Genomic DNA, 16,190 nt, shown 5'->3' with positions numbered 1-16,190 from the left:
AAGGTTTTTGATGCGCAGAGATTGATACCTTGGCAATCGGGTTTAAGCGCTGTTAATATACCGCGCAAAGCTCATAGTAGCGTTTTTGACACGCTATAGATTTCACAGCGAAGCTGTCCATGGCCAGGAGCCCGGGATTTCTTCGTCGAGTAACGTCGACATAAAACAATGGTGGACCGATCCGAGCGGCAGTGCACAGCTGCAGAGCAATGGTTCATACCCCCGTAAGCAAGCAAACATGCTATAGCTCGTACCCCTATAAGGCAGAGGCTACAAGCACTCAGCAATGTGGTGTGAACAGTGCATACATTCTTCGGAATCATGCATACAGACTACGGAACAGCATAAGTTTCAAAAAAGAACAAGCTCAGGGCAAGAACCCGAACCACGTAATTGATGATAACGGACACTCTAAGGTCAAATAATTGTGCGTATATTGTACCAGTAAAAGGCTCGATTAAAGATGATAAGGCTCTCCTGATAACAATGTGAAGCAAGCAGCACTCCCCGCGTACGTTTCCCAGTAAAGATTATTGTCGCGCAAGCTGCAGCGGCGACGACAGGTTGCGATGTGGGGAGTGACGTCCCTAGCCTTTGCTATATAAGATAACCAGCTTAGCAACTGATTTCAATGTTTTTGCAGCACCGCTATGGGCGGCGGCGTGCTGCCCCATTGGTTACTTCCATTACTACAATTACTCTAAAATAGGATCACTACCATTGCTCTAACGCCATAAAGCATTCCATAACCCCCCCCCCCCTCAGCAGTTGTAGTGGTGGTTTTGAACACCTTCGCTGGACATCCTCTTTCGCAAGGCCAGGATGGCGAGTCAATTTTTTTTTCAATTGACTATGCAGGGCGTTTACAGGAACCGGAAAAAAAACGATCGGACCCGCTCAGGTTTGTCTGTCGCGCTCGCGTAGTCGCTCACGCTGAGCGAAGGTGTCGAGTCGGGCTCGGCCAGCCAGACCGCACGGTCTGGCCCAACCCGATCGATTTGCGCGCGCGTAAACGCGGCCAGATCAGGTTGCCGGTTCGCGGCCTTTAACCGGACGCAGGCTACTGGCAACAATCTCGACCCTTCAGGTACGACGCTCGTGTGAACGCTGTCAAGTCGAATCGGGTGGGTCCGAGCCCGGACTTCTCACTCGACCTGCCCCTGCCGGGTCGAGCGAGAAGCCGCGGTGTAAACGTGTGTAGGTAAAGACAGTATAGGTCGCGGAAGCTTCGAGCGAGAATTTATTGCCGCTGGTTCTGCAGGAAGATGGGGTTGGCGCGCGGCGGACGGCGGATCGCTTCGCTAATCTTGGGGCACCAGGATGAGGACCAGGGTGGAGGTGTAACCGGGCAGGCCCCTGAGCAGCAGGTGCTGCATCTGCGGGGCCAGGCCGGCGCTGGTGATGGGCTGCGACATGACGATGGGCGCCGGCGTGCCGGAGAGCGCGGGCGGACCCGAAATGCCCTGGACGCCCGGCGCGCCACCCTGCAGGGTCTCCATGGCCTGGAGCAGGGGCTTCGACGCGCGGGACGCCGGCATGAGAGCGCTGAAGGCGCTCTCTGCGCGCAGAACCGAAGGGAAAGACGGTTGAGCAAACGTGGCTGGGTTAATCGTGTAAGGTTAATGTTACATTACGTAATTTTTGTCACGGAGATTTGGAGCCATAAACGATGCTAGTGCTACGCGACACATTCAACGACACAAATAAAGAAAAAACGTGACTACCGCACCTGCTCGACGCCCCCCACCCCCCCCCCCACCCCTCTTGGAAGTTTTCACACACCCCTAATTTCGGTTCCTGGGGAAACCCTGGAGACAAGCGATGTTGTTAGTTTGGGTTCAATGGCACAAAGGCAACTAAGGCCATGCTGCGCCAGTCACAAGACAAAATAAAACGTTAGAGCAGGTAAATCTGCATTACATTATAGTTGGTGTAAATAACCAGTTTTTTTTTTTCTAGAAAGTCGGACAGGTTGGAAAATGGCACTAGAGGGTCATCTGCTAGTAATAGGGCAGGGTGTAACAGTGTGTCGTCTCAGTGTCTCCATCTCAGTGTGTCGATGTGTGGACATGTTATTAGGATGTGCATGACTGTAAGAGCTTCACTGCATTTTTCGCAAGTTGGCGGGTTTTCTTTTCGGAGAAGGAAATTGGGCGTCAGATGTGTGTGTCCAATTCGAAGTCGACACAAGATCACCTCGTAGAACCGTTGCTGGTGACTGCATGATTTCCACTCGCCAATTACAGGTTTAATTAGATGTTGCTTGTTGCTTAAACAATTGTCCCAATCGCGTTGCCATTTTGACGTCAAGGCCTTCCGAATCGCATTGACACTGTCTTTATATGGAACTGCTGTATTTTGAATGTTTTTGTACGCTGCCATTGATGCGCATCTATCCGCTGCTTCGTTACCCAATATCCCAACATGGCTTGGTACCCAGCGATATGACGCAAGAAGTAATGATCACTTAATTGTACACTCAATAGATTGCAATACAACAATGTAAATAACGTAACGGCCACTACCTTCTAAAAATAAGATATACTAAGGATATAGTACGATCGAAACACAATTAGAAATACAGACACGGGGTTTTGCGTGCGTTACCTGCCTTTGTCCTGAGCGCCGTTTTTCCTCCCTGTGTTTCCTTGGCATCAGCCAGCGCCTTTGCTGGCAGTGTGTTAGTGCATAATTCTAGCCCACGCCACACGCTTAAAGGCAAGAACGCATCTGTCTTTCTGCCCCTCCCTCGTTTTCTGTTACACTGTTGTCAATGCTTATTGAGACGCTTACCAAAGTAAGGCTTCAGTGTATATTACTGCGGCGGGTTGTGTCTCCTTCGTCCCGTCCCCTAGCTCAATACACCCCCTGCAACCAGCCTTCATTCTGACATGGGAGTACGTTAGGTAAAAGACGTTTCTCGGCGACAGCACGATTCATGTACACGCGCCTTACCTTGCGGATGTACGGGACTGCGTTTCCCCTAACAAGGTGAGGAGAAATGCAGCTCCGGGGGCCGTAGTCTCGAGCTATATACTTTCCTCATACGTTCTTTCGGTAATGACTTCAAAATCGCGCTAAGACAGCCTCGACAGCGAGTTTCACGCACGAGTCCATAACACGGTTGGATTCGTGAGCGGCAGTTGTCAATGGACTCACTATTACGAGCCAGCAAAAGTGTTCTTGCATGGTGTTTCTGCGTTTCATTATCTTCGCCGCGTTTTTAACGTCGCGAGTTGATGCCGGTGGCACGAATAGAGCGTAAGCAAGGTTGAGTAAATATATTAATAAGTCCCGCTTCTTACTTGATACTGGAAATGAGTTATGCGATGCTCACTCGCTCACGTGGTGCAGATACCTGTAGGCTGAGCAAATTAAATGCGTCCTGCATTTGTACGCCTAAACAATTTCGCGAATCGCATAAAGATTTCGCTTCTCCAACTATGAAACAATTATGTGTTTCTCCCCAGCATATAGGTTCGCAAATGGAGACACGGTCCACCTTTCTCGGTACTTTGACGAGTTTGTGATGCGATCGCATTTGTCAATCCAAATTTGCAAGCTAGGAGTCAAATACGTAACTTCGTGTTTAGCTATGTGAAAGTGGCTAGACTGGTTCTCAGCAGCGCTCTCTGTGTGGGCACAGTCGCAACAAGTCCTGGTAGTTTTTAATCGAAGCGCACTTATTCGGATGCCATGTCGGAGCTCTGCATGCAGAGCGGAAACACTAAAACCCACCCCGCGCTCTGACGTGATCGCGTGTTGGGCCCATACGCTTGGCTTCGAATGATCTATACAAATTCCTTCCTTCCTCTATGCTCATTTCCTTTCTCTCTTATGCCTAATCAACGCCAACGCACAGACGAGGTCCCGGACACCGTTATCGGCCTGTACTCCCGCGCAACAAATACTGCACGGTGTGTACTCACGTGACTTTTGCTGCGCAATTTGAGGGCTGCTGGACATGAGGCTGGCGCTGAGCAGTCCCAGCTGCGGGTTGGACGACACCGATCCGGACAGCGTGTTCATCATTCCCATCTGGCTGGAACCGCCCAGCTGACCCATGCCCAGCAGCTGGCCCGAGCCCTGCTGTGCCAGCATGCGGTTCTGCTGCTGATTCTGCAGAGCGGCCAGCAGGCTGGACTGCTGACCGAGCACGCTGGACTGCTGCCCGCCCAGCAAACTGGACCGCTGATTTCCCAGCAGGTTGGCGGCTGCCTGTTGCTGCGCCAGAAGGTTGTTGTACTGCTGCTGCTGTTGCTGCTGCCCCTGTTGCATTCCCATGCCGAGATTGAGGCCGAGGGACATGTTTCCGGGAGGCATTCCTATCGTGGCTTGTCCCATGAGAGTAGGTGAGCTCTGTTGCATGCCGCTCATGGGTTGCTGGAGCCCTTGGAAACACTGTAGGCCACCCAGCGATCCCTGCTGTGGCAAATTAAAGAATAAAAACGGTAGATATCAGACTAACGACGCACCATTGCACAGTACTCGGAACCAATCACGATTTCTCCAGCGTTCAAAATACGGTCATTGGCCGAACAGTTCAGTTCCCATCACACTGCACATCGCAAGCCCACAGGGTCACCATTAAACGACCTCACCCAGCACTCCCCGGAAACGGTTGTTAGAAAGTATGCTCGGATTATAAGGTGGCGCCCGTACCACAAACAGGTAAAGGCGATGGGCAGTATAGCTTAGTCAGTTTTTTTTTTCCTTGAGTTCACGTCGCTCTTGGTGAAAACTTATATTTCTTTGTTTGAATTAACTTGAAACTTCTCGGCTTAAAAGGTCGAACAAGGCAAAGTGTTCTCAAGCAGATGGAGATGAACTAATACTAGCCGGACAAGGAAAGCCTCAGCCTGGAGCTAACGTTTTGACATGAGGAGTCGCCTTTGCCGAGACTAAGCCGAATCCTTTTCTCAAAGCGTTGTCTCCCGGCTGGCTTGCTACGTGGGCTTAAAAGGTGACCTCAGCGACAGAACATCATGGCCACGTAGCCACCACGACGGGCGTATGGGAATTATTGGACGAGTACAATTACAGCGAAGATGTCTATGGCTAGGATCTGGCGGATCGCGTCCGCGCTTAGACCAACAATTTTTCATACGTGTGCCGATCCCGAAGATGGTGCAATACCGGGCCGACCCGCGGCGGAGGTGACGCAGGCGTTAAGCACTCCACATACGTGGGCCGATCCCAAAGGTAGTGCAATGCCGGGCCGACCCGCGGCGGAGGCGCCAGTTCGTCATTAAGGGGCCCACATACACAGCTTCGCTGGTCATCCTTCACAGAGTGGCAGGGCCCTGAGTTTTTATAAGCTCATTCCCTCTGCCCTTTCTGCGTGCTCTGCGGTCTGCTGGCTTCGTACGCAAATTTCAGGTCAACCCAGCTGATATTTTCCTGAACTCTGCGGACAGTCTTTGTTTGGGAGAGGGGGGGGGGACGATGCACGAAAGAAGACCACACATTGCGGAACTACATCAAAAGAGAAAAAGTATCGGCTGAATTGCGGAAAAGTATGAACCAACCGGAGCAGCTAAGAACCGTGGTGCGGTTGAAAAGTTACCTGCAAACCCGAAAGCAAGGCGCCCATGGAGGCCTGCTGCCCGCCGAGACCGCCGGCCTGCTGAAGCAGAGCGGCCTGCTGCAGCTGGGCTAGGTTCGACTGCTGCTGCTGCTGCTGCCCCATGCCGAGCATGCCCTGCTGCTGCATGCGCTGCATGTTCTGCAGCGCCGGCAGCGCACTGACCGACGGGAAGATTGGCCGGGCCCCGCCCCGGTTCAACTTCTCCCGGCTCAGGTTCAGGATGACAGTGGTGGAAGGGCTACGGCCGAACGACACATTTCCGGGCGAAGGCGTAGGCGAGCCCGCAGGCGTTGGTCCGCCCTGCTGGGCGCCTGCTGGGTTCTGCATGGTCGGGCCTGGGGAAGAATTTGCGCGTTACGACGCTTCACCTGTAGCAGCTCCCCGCGATCTTTTTTGCTTGGTCTTGCGCGAGGACCCGGCGGCAGGAATGTCCGGCGGCGCGGTCTCGGAGAAAGCGCGCGGGGGGTCTGCTTCTCGACTACCGCTGCGGATCTGCTGCCCGGGGCGTCCGTGGAACGGAACCTCGGATCCGCCGTCCGACCTTCAGCGAATCTTGTTCCAATCTGGGTGCGTCGGCGGTGCACGCGCTGCACGCTTTTGAAGCGCCGCTCGCTTCACTTCGTCGTCGTCCCCTCTGGGACACCGCTCTCGGCCTGCAACAGTCTCCTGAGGCGGTTTTCGGAGCTGTGGCTCTGGTGCTCTGCTGTTACTGAGAGAGAGAGAGAGCAAGGACAGGGAAGGCAGGGAGGTCAACCAGACGAGCACCAGGCTTGCTACCCTGCTACCTGTAGTGTCGTAGGGAGACACTAGGTGCCCTTAGTTGCGTAACTAACAAAGCCCATAAAGAGATGCCACCACTGTTGCCCGTGTATATATATATATATATATCAGTGCTCGCATGAATAAACGGTCTTGCGTCTGGTGTGATATGGGTTAACATCTGTGTCGTTCTTCTGCGGATCGCACTGCTGGCCAACACTACACTACCCCCAGTGTGGGAGAAAGGGGAATGGAAAGAGGGGAAAAAAGGAAGGGTGTAAGCACAGAGTGCGTATGGGTGGGACACCATACACAGAGACACTATAAACGGTCTCTTAAGCTGGTGCACTTCAAGCATTGTACTAGTGCACGAATCGCTTTTCGTGCCAGTGACGGGCGTGGCTACGGTCAGAGTATCGTTGACTCGCTGAATGGTCTTGAGTCCAGTCGGTGCAAAGTTGCTTGCAGAGAGGGGCGTTGTACATCGTAGCGAGGGCAGGTACGCAATAGGTGCTCGATGGTTTCCTCGCACCCACAGGAGTCGCACATCTAAACAGGACTGCATGCATTTATGTGATGCCACCTTGCTAGTCATTTTTCTGCGCATAAGCCTTGCGCAATGTCCCTGTGGAAGAAAGAAACATGTATATATGGTCTATATTATTTATGTCTATGTTTCTCAGCGCTTGCGTTTCTGGTATTGTTAGCATTATACACTATCGAAAAACTCCAGCAGTACTCAACTCAGGATAAATGTCGAAGTTCATGCGATTGGCGTTGGAGCAGCGTAGCGACTCACCGCATTGCCGGCGCGGAGACGCGTTAAGTATGAGGCCGTGCCTGTATTCAGCCAGAGTTCCTCTCTCATTGAGTGCTCATTGAGACATAATCCAGTGAGCCGAGTTTGTCCGACGGTTGGTTTCAAGCCAGGTACTCTCAGCACTGCTGCCCAATGCTCTGCCCATTAGACGATAGACTGCCCAGTGACCCAAGTTGGTGATACAACGGTTTGATAAACAGAAATCGGAAAGTGCCTTAAGTGCGCTAAAAATGTTAATTGCATCGAAAAGTTCCGTATGCCTCGTATCTAATTGTTCCACGTGCACGTGTTGGGTACGCTATATATGACACCATACGGTAGTTCCATACGGACAGTAGTTCCATATCTAGTGTATATAGGGTTGTGGGTTACCGCGAAATCATAATCAGTCTTTATTTTCCCAATATTTGGGAAGGAGCCCAGAAAGAAAATTGTTGTTGAACTGAGTGACTGTGGCGCATACCCACAGCGCGGTATTCGCCATGAATCGGGTGCTTAAATTAGGCGTATAAAAAGCAAGGGAATTAACGATATACAGTCATGAGCTTGACTTGGTCTCGTTTTCTTTTTCGATGGGGTGTCCATTATGATATATGGGGTCATCCAGGTTATTAAATGAGATCCCAATATGTTCCTATGAAATCATCGGATAGGAGTCGTGCAAATTTTTTTTTTTTTTTTGTCAGGGTACTGCTGGACATCGGCATATTGCTGGTTCTACCGGTATCCGGTATTACTTACGAGACGAATTTTGTCCGGCCAAGCTTTCCAGCTACTACAGCAGTACTGGTATAATACATATACTGCTGGATACTGTGAAATTATTTCTATATCCATCCACCCTTGCCGTTTCCGCGTTGGGCAGAAAAGTCGTCTACAGTCGGTGCAAATTGATGTAGGAACAAGTCGATATCAGCTACAACACAGTTTTTTTTTATATCCGCATTGGCCAATATTTGCGTCATTTGACGCGATTCAGCATCCGGAATGCTGTTCTGGGATAACTGCATGCCTAAAATAGCGCCTCGCCATCCTGCGAAAGTGAATGTCTACCGAAGCTGTCGCAAGACCACCACTACAACTGCTGAGAGAAATATGCAATGCTTTATTCAGGCGAAAGCCTTAGATGGCTCATGGGTCGAAAATTTGACCGTCCGGGAAATTCAGTGGCACAAAAATTGAGAATCGAACCCACGGCCTTTAGTGTTAATTAAGGCGCAGTTAATCAACATATTGCTGATTCAGGCACTGGAACCCACGAACTTTGGTGGGAGGAAACAAGTAGTAATAAGTAATAGCGCATTCGCATGAGAATGTCAAAGTAATTTAATGAATGTCTCGTGAGCGCGCTGTCTGTCGCCTTCGTCCGCTTCACCGTATGCTAAACTGACCAAACTTTTGATGGTTCGGATGCTTATTTTGGGCTTGTTCTTTATTGAAACGTGCGCTGTTCCGTGTGTTGTATGGGCGATTTCAATGAATGCATGCACTGTTCGCTTCACTTTGCTGAGCGCCCGTGGTCTCTGCCTTACGGGGATACGAGCCATTGCATTCTTTGCTTACTCACGGGGGTAACGAGTCATGGAATTTTAACGCGAAGTACCCCATGTCGCAGAGAGTCAGGCGCCGGCGCCGGCGACGGCGATGTCCATACGAGAAAAACCGTCCCATGTAGTCTGCGGTCCCGGAGGGAGACCGCAGACTACACGCACATCTTGTGGGACTGCGTTAAATATCCACAAGAAGCAAAACCAAGAACGCTCCCACTGCAGCTCGAGGCAGCCGCGAAGAGCTACGACCGAGACGATCAGCTCTGGGCCGTCCAGCAGGTCCTCGAGGCGCTTGAAAGGCACGGACCCAGCGAGCCGGCAACGGCGAGCGGAGACCCGCGCGAGTAACGGCGACTTCGAGGATGACGTAGGCCCTCGTCGGGGCGCGCGAGCGCCCAAATGCGGGCATAAATAAAGTTGGCTCCAATCCAATCCAAATCCCGATCCATTCAGGCCCTCCACGTAGCGCCTCATTCCAAGGCCCCACTGGCAGGGGCCTTGGCGCCTTCAGCTCGTTGGATCAGTCGTGGCCGATCTTCCAGCTAGGGCCGGGCTAGACAGCAGCGGCACCCCCTCGGTAAACGTGCCGTTTGTTTGGCGTTCTTCTCCGTGTTCTGCACGTTCCCACGTTGATGTGAAAGAGTGTCGGTGTCCTCAAAGTATAACGTGCGTAATAAAAATTCGTAAAGCGCGACTTACACGCAACCTCCAAGGCACGATAGCGTCGGAACGTAATTCGAACATACGCGAAAAGATAATTCTGCTACGCGGAAACTCAAACGCAAACCCTTTTTCCCCGGGTTGTTATTCAGCCCGGGTGGTGAAAATGGGTCCAGGTTGACTGCGACAAGCCGCGCGAATGGTGCACTTCCTGGATAAGGAGGCCTTCAAGGCACTGAGGCAGTCTTGTTCAAGACGACAGTGCGAAAGTCATTACTCGTGTACGTAGTGTTCTATCACGTTGCAACGGTATTTCCCCCTTTTTCCAGCTGCCGTTTGAGGTCAGCCTTAGTAGGAGCGGCGCGCTTCAGAAAGCTCGCCTTCGTGCATAGCGTTAGCCGCCAGCGTTTCCAGGTAAACATTACGGTTATATTATAAGCGGCAGTCGCCGGGAAGCGTGAGAAGCAGTCGGGGATCTTTAAATGCTATCGTGTTCCACTTTGAAAGGCGAAGCTTAAGCGTCCTTCAGTTTTTTTTTTTTTTTCTTGCTTGCGGAGGTATGAGCCATTGCTGAAGACGATACATGCACGTTTTGAGCTTGTTCGGTATTGAAACATACCCTGTTCTGTACGCTGTGTGCGCGATTCCAACGAATGTACGCACTGTGCGGTTCACTTTGCCGAGTGCTTGTACAACCTCTGCATTACGAGGGGGATGAGCCATTCCATTTTTCTGCTCGCCCAAGGAGATACGAGCCATTGCTGATGATGATAAATTTTGTTCACTGACCGACACGCAAAGTGCCGACCACCGAGAGGCTACCAGCTTGGCCGGCTGTGCTGGCGCTCGACGACACATCGCACTATGAAGCAACCACGCTTAGGATATTCGTTATTTGTACGCTTCTTGGTAACTGCCATTGTATGGGATGATCACCATCATCGGCGAGCCACTTATGACGGAACAACGCGGGAGCTATGCAATACTGTTGCTAGGAAACGCGGTGCACAGTTACACTGCTCCTGCTCCCAAGTTCCGGCCTGGACGTATACACGTGAACGGAGGAGGGGCCAAGAACCTGGCAGTGGGCAGTAGACAAATGTTTCGGTAGAGAACTGAAACGACGCTTCACATCTGTGTTGCCACTTTCTTTACACGGGCACACACAAAGGCGCACGTGCGAATCCTACACCTGTTCCTTATCGCAGCTTCGCGTACATGACGCTTTAAACGGGTGAAAAGCCAGTTTTACCGGCACCTTCACAGCTCTTGCAAATAGCGCGCATAACTAGGTGCTACGTTAAGACCCGACTACGTCGCAACATCACTGCTGTAAACGTGCTTTTCGGATGTGCTGCAAGGAAGAATAACGAGTCAAAGCCATGGCAGCGCAGAGAGAATTTATTGCTGCTCGGGCAATGACTCGAGCCACCGAGGGTCCTTTCTTCAAGGGTTTGGCACCAGGATGAGGACAACCGTGGCCGTGTATCCGGGCATTCCTCGCAGCAGCAGCTGCTGCATCTGGGGCGTCAGTCCGGTCCCGGTCAGCGGCTGCGACATGACGATGGGCGACTTGTTGCCGGGTACCGCGGGAGACATGTTGGCCATGCTCATGCCGCCCATACCCATTCCCATTCCGCCCATGCCACCCATGCCTCCCATGCCCATGCCGCCCATGCCGCCCATGCCACCCATGCCACCCATGCCCATCATTGGGGACATGGGCCGGGACCCGCTGCGGTTGATCCTCTCGCCGCTCATGTTGACAACCACGGTAGTCGAAGGCGTCTTGAAGGCCATCGGCGGCGACCCGGGCGGCAGGGTGGTGGTCTGCGGGCCCATCTGCTGACCCACGTCACGGGTCTGCATGGGGGGCATGCCACCACCTCCCCACATGCCCATGCCCATGGGCATCTGCATGGGCCTCGGCGGGGCCCAGCGGCCGTAGCCGTAGGGGTCGTCGTATCCGCCGAATCCGCCATGCTGGGACGGGGCCTGGCCACCGCCTCTCCGCGGTGGGTAGCAGGTGATGTCGACGTAGAAGTCGTCGTCGTAGCCGTCATCGTACATGGACTGTGCCTCGCTATAGTAGCCGCCCATCTTCATCGGCTGCACGGCGCCAGGCGCACCGTGTGCCGCGCCAGGAGCCGCGGCGGCACCGGCTGCTGGAGCAGCGCCCGCGGCCGGGGCGGCAGCAGCGGCGGCTGTGCCCGGAGAAGCCTTGGGCGAAGACCCAGCGTCGGATCCTCCTCCGGATCCTCCTCCCTCTTCGGTCGCGGAGCCATCTCCCTCAGAATCTTTCTTGGGCGACTTGCCTTTCTTGCCCTTTGGAGACTTGCCTTTCTTGCCTTTCTTGTCCTTGGAGCCGCCTTTCTTGCCTTTCTTGTCCTTGGAGCCGCCCTTCTTGCCTTTCTTGCCCTTGGAGCCGCCCTTCTTGCCCTTTCCCTTCTTCGCATCATCGTCCTCTTCCTCGGGCATGGCGGCGAATGGGAGGCGGCCGCGGCGATGAAAGGGATCGCCTCAGCGGCGGCTGCGCGCAAAGGAAAACAGGCGCAAGTGAGCCAAGGGAAATATTGAAAAACTGTTGGGCCTACAAGGAATAATGCATACTATGTGAAATAATAAGGGTGCTTGAACAGTGAAAACGGCTATGAGCCATGTGGTACAACACGCTATACGTTCACCTAGAAGCAGTCTCATGTGCGACCCAGGCAATGCGACCAGACAATGTGGCCACTGGTGGCAAAGACGAACAGTCATAGCAATGAAATTAGAAAGTTATCGCAAAGGGAGAGAAAAAAAAAGGATGCCTGCCCGATGTCGCGAAGGTAAAATGCATTGGGCTACCTAGGGGGCTGGCCGAGCCTCAAGGACGCATGCGAGCTGGAAAATTGCAAACTAAAATTGACCGCTAGATGCTCTAGCGATGGCAAAAGACCACAGTCGAATACGGATGGCAAAAACAGTCGTCGAGGGCAGGCTGCATAAAGAGTGCCTAGCTAGAAGGCTGGTTAGGCTTGGGAGGGAGCGAGCGTTCGAACGCGCGCGCTACGCCTAACCGACGGCGAGGTCCACGCTAGCGGCGGTTAAGTCGCAGGATCGAACCGTGGAAAACGTTAAGGCGTAAGGAGGCGAAGGACGCCGAAGCAGGCTCACCCGGATGGAAGGGGAACCCTAGGAAGCCTAAGCAACCAGCCTCCCGAAGGACAGCTGGGCCCAAGCTATAGGGTCGGAGGCATCTCCGAACGCGACCGTCCGCTCCAGTGGCAGTGTTCGGACTGGTCAGCGCAGCGGACGTTGTAGCGCGAGACCACGCGGTTCACGGGCGGGCGTGCCTGCCGGTGGCTCGAGGCGCGAGACCACGTGCCGCGCCCTTGGTTCCCAAGTGGAAGACGACGATGACGAAGTATGTCGTGACGATGATGACGCGCGCTTCCTCTCGCGCTCTTGCGGAGCGAAAGGCGGAACAGATGCGTGCCATGGTTTACGGTTTTATCACAGCCTTAATAAAAATGGGTCAAAGGGTTCACAAGATCGACACAAAGCGATAAGAGGTCTCGAAAACAAGAAAGGCAAGCCTCAGCCAGAATCCAACGCTTCGACAGAGTGATTTGCCTACGTCAGTAATTCCCAGCTGTTGTTGCCTTGGAGTGCAATTATAGGAGGGGAGTACAGCGAAGTACAAGAGCAATAGCCTGAAGGGCTTTCAGTGCTGTTTAAACACTGACAAGCAGTCTACATAGCATTCGGAGTCTGTTTCGCGATGCTCTTGCAAGTTCTGAGCTTATTGCCGCTATAAAGACATACACAAAAAGAAAACAATTCCGGCGACATGACCCCCCGTGAAGCCGTCATTGTTTCCTTTTGTGTATGTGTTTTCGTGCGATTTCTTTAAGCAGGAGTAATGTCCCAGGGCAAGTACCAACTAGAACAATAACAAGTTCTTCTGAAACTCTTCTTCTGAAACTTCTTCAGCAGTAGTTCTGGAACCAGTGATTGAACAAACGGTCGCAGGCAAGTGATGGCAAGTAATCGCGACAGCCGACGGGATGGTAGCCAAGGCAACGGCCAATCGCAAACCAATCTCTCTTGCGATAAACTTTACGAGCACGGACTCTGGACTCCGATTCGCAAAGCTCTTTCTAAGCAAGGACGGTAGGGTGACCAATCGCAGCAGCTAACGCCAGGGCCGCGAACGAGCCGATACCGAAAGCCCTGGACTTTAACGAATGCAACTCGCAAATTGAACGTTTTCTTCTAATCGTGATTCTGGATGCTAGAATTCTGTATCATCGATAGTTGTGACCACAAAGAAGGGGGGGGGGGGGGGGTATTCTGTAAGATGTGTCCACCGATTGGACGTGTCCATTTCAGCTGCTTAAGTGCTGATTGGCTGGGCTCGGGTAAAATCAAGAAACAGGCACGCGACCCCCAGTCAGTATATCCCTTCTCAGCTCCAGCCAATCGGCAGCGACCGAAACGGGAGAGCCGCGTCAACTAATCGTTTCGATGAAAGGCGAGAATTATCATCCACCCGAATGTAGCACGAAGTTACAAAGGAAACCTTCGGGTGGGTGACAATTTTGCCTTTCTCGAATACTTCGTCCATCTTGCGGGATTCCGCAGAACTGATTTGCCACTTGTTTCGACCTCGGTACGCCGATTCGACCGGATGGTTTTTGGAGCTCAAACTGCTGAAAGCGCGCTCAGTCTGGCCGCGTCGTGCGCACGCAGCCGAACGCTGCGCGGAGCGAAACAACGTAGAAATGAGACGGTCCACTCACAAGGCGAGGCTCCTGGGCAATGGGCGGTTCCCTGGAGGCTGCTCTGGAACGGTCGACCGTGCCTCGTCGACGGCGCCGGCCCGTGGCAGATCACGAGCTTCGCTCGTGACGGAGCTCGCGAGCGCCCACGCTGGGGCTGACACTGCTGTAGGCGTGAAGCTGCGAAAAAAAGAAAAAGACGAAGAACGATCGTATTTCCCGAAGGTCGCACAACGAGACTACGTTGTCGAGTCCCATATCTAAATATTTACATGCCAGACCGATCTGGTCTGGCAATATCCCCATTGTGCCTTTTTTTGCAATGCATTAGAGACGATTGAGCACTACCTACTGGAATGCCGGCGTTTCTCCGCCGTGAGGAAAATGACATTAGAAATTCACAGTGCGACGGCTTGGCCTGCCACTGAACACTCCGGTACTACTGTCTTTCGGAGCGTCTGTGCTTGGGCACTCACACAGGAATGTGTGCTTCGCCTTAGAAAAATTTATTATTGAATCAAACCGATTTCATTGATGACCGTATTATTCTATTCATTCCTCCTCTATTGCCTCATTGATATATTATAGATAATTATTTTTTTTCCTCTACGTAGCATGACAGTCTACTGAACCGTTTCGATTTTCCCTCGCCTGAATTCATGTAACAACACTTTAGATTTTTACCTCCATTTTCTGAACACATAAGCAAAGACTGCCCGACTCTTGGCCAATCCCCGCGAGTGGGTAAGCGCCAAACTCATCAAGGACATCATCATCATCATCATCATCAATTTAACCACCCGATTCGTGACCAATCCCCCGCTGTGGGTATGTGCCACGGCCACTCAGGACAACAACAACAACAAACGGACAGACGTTGATCGAGTTCATTTCGAACTCCGCTTCAAACTGCCTGCCAAGGAGTCCCGGTGTCTTGTACCTCACTGTTTGCATCCACCGCTTCTTGTTGCAACCATCTGGTCACTTTTGTGAAGAAAAAAGAAAGAAAAAGAAAGTTTCGTTTTATTACTCTTTGTTCTTTGCTAATGTGGTCATCGAGCTTTCAAAGAAGCATCAATTATAGGGTTTGATGTTCGGAAATTGGCACAATGGATTATGACGGACGCCATACACAGGGGCGAGGGCTCCCGATTAATTTTGACCACCTGGGGGTTTGGGGGTTTCTCTAACATTCACCCAGTGCACGGCACACGAGCGGTTTCTTTTCTTTTTGTTATTCTTCCTTTTTTTTTTGCATTCCGTCCCCGTCAGAATGTGGCCGCCGTAGGTGGGAACGAAGCCTCGACCTCGCGCTCAGCAATGCAATGCGATAGCCACTGCACAACCGCCGCGGTTCTTCAGCGTATAACTGAGAATCGTTGCAACGCGCTGTGTTTTGGCGTCGTTGGCTTGAAGAACAGACCTCGCAGTCTGTTGTGATAATGATTGGAGTTTATTGGCGCAAAGGCCTGAAGTGGCCAAAGAGCAGCTCGCAGTCTGTTGTTGTTGTTGTTGTTGTTGTTGTTGTTGTTGTTGTTGTTGTTGTTGTTGTTGTTGTGTTGTTGTTGTTGTTGTTGTTGTTGTTGTTGTTGTTGTTGTTGTCGTCGTCGTCGTCGTCGTCGTCGTCGTCGTCGTCTCAAAACATGGCTCGTAGACGATGGGTGTGCCGAAATTTAGAGAAGGCAACGACGACGACGAACACAGTTTCAAAGTACTCCTGCGTCCATGTGTCAATCCGATCGGATTCTCAAGTGCCCTTATTGTACATTGCAATGAACCCCAGATGCTCTCTCACTTGTCGTAGTTCCGATTGAATATTGTGAATTCACGGCATCCTGCGCACCAAGCTCGGCAGGTGAACGAAGCTGGGGACAAGGATCCTATAAAATCGACGACGATTGCTAACATCATTTCGATTTGGTTTGAAGGGCCAGAAATAGTTGCTGCAAAACGAATAATGGCGAGAACATGGCTACAGAATTGTACAGACGCACCCTCACATAAGTAGCCAAGCGACATATCGATTGCAGAAGAATTGCCCAGGATGTCTA

The 16,190-nt window shown here is 52.2% G+C and overlaps 2 protein-coding genes across 3 annotated transcripts in view; both read right to left on the bottom strand.

Moving 5' to 3' along the window:
* Nucleotides 1-4,015, bottom strand: part of LOC142560327 (uncharacterized) — a 17,744-nt gene extending 13,729 nt beyond the window's left edge. The window contains exon 1 of the mRNA XM_075672328.1: nucleotides 3,930-4,015. The gene's annotated coding sequence lies outside the window, so the exon portion shown is untranslated. The remainder of the gene's footprint in view (nucleotides 1-3,929) is intronic.
* Nucleotides 4,016-10,757: 6,742 nt separating this feature from the next.
* On the bottom strand, nucleotides 10,758-14,271 carry LOC142560326 (uncharacterized). Of its 2 annotated transcripts, none has more exons than XM_075672327.1 (2): nucleotides 14,161-14,271; nucleotides 10,758-11,906 (listed from the first exon to the last, which is right to left on the bottom strand). In XM_075672327.1, the coding sequence occupies exon 2, from the start codon at nucleotides 11,852-11,854 to the stop codon at nucleotides 10,823-10,825; it is 1,032 nt and encodes a 343-aa protein (XP_075528442.1). In that variant the 5' UTR covers nucleotides 11,855-11,906; nucleotides 14,161-14,271; the 3' UTR covers nucleotides 10,758-10,822. The 2 variants fall into 2 exon arrangements, with proteins under 2 accessions (XP_075528442.1, XP_075528441.1); XM_075672326.1 differs by lacking the exon at nucleotides 14,161-14,271 and adding an exon at nucleotides 12,533-12,702.
* Nucleotides 14,272-16,190: the final 1,919 nt, after the last annotated feature.

Source organism: Dermacentor variabilis, chromosome 10, assembly GCF_050947875.1.
Source record: "Dermacentor variabilis isolate Ectoservices chromosome 10, ASM5094787v1, whole genome shotgun sequence".
In the NCBI taxonomy this organism is placed as follows: domain Eukaryota; kingdom Metazoa; phylum Arthropoda; class Arachnida; order Ixodida; family Ixodidae; genus Dermacentor; species Dermacentor variabilis.
This window is presented reverse-complemented; position numbering and strand designations above follow the sequence as displayed.

What these genes read in the sequence shown, in the direction of transcription:
- LOC142560326 (XM_075672327.1), bottom strand. Translation starts at nt 11,854, where the DNA reads ATGCCCGAGGAAGAGGACGATGATGCGAAGAAGGGAAAGGGCAAGAAG.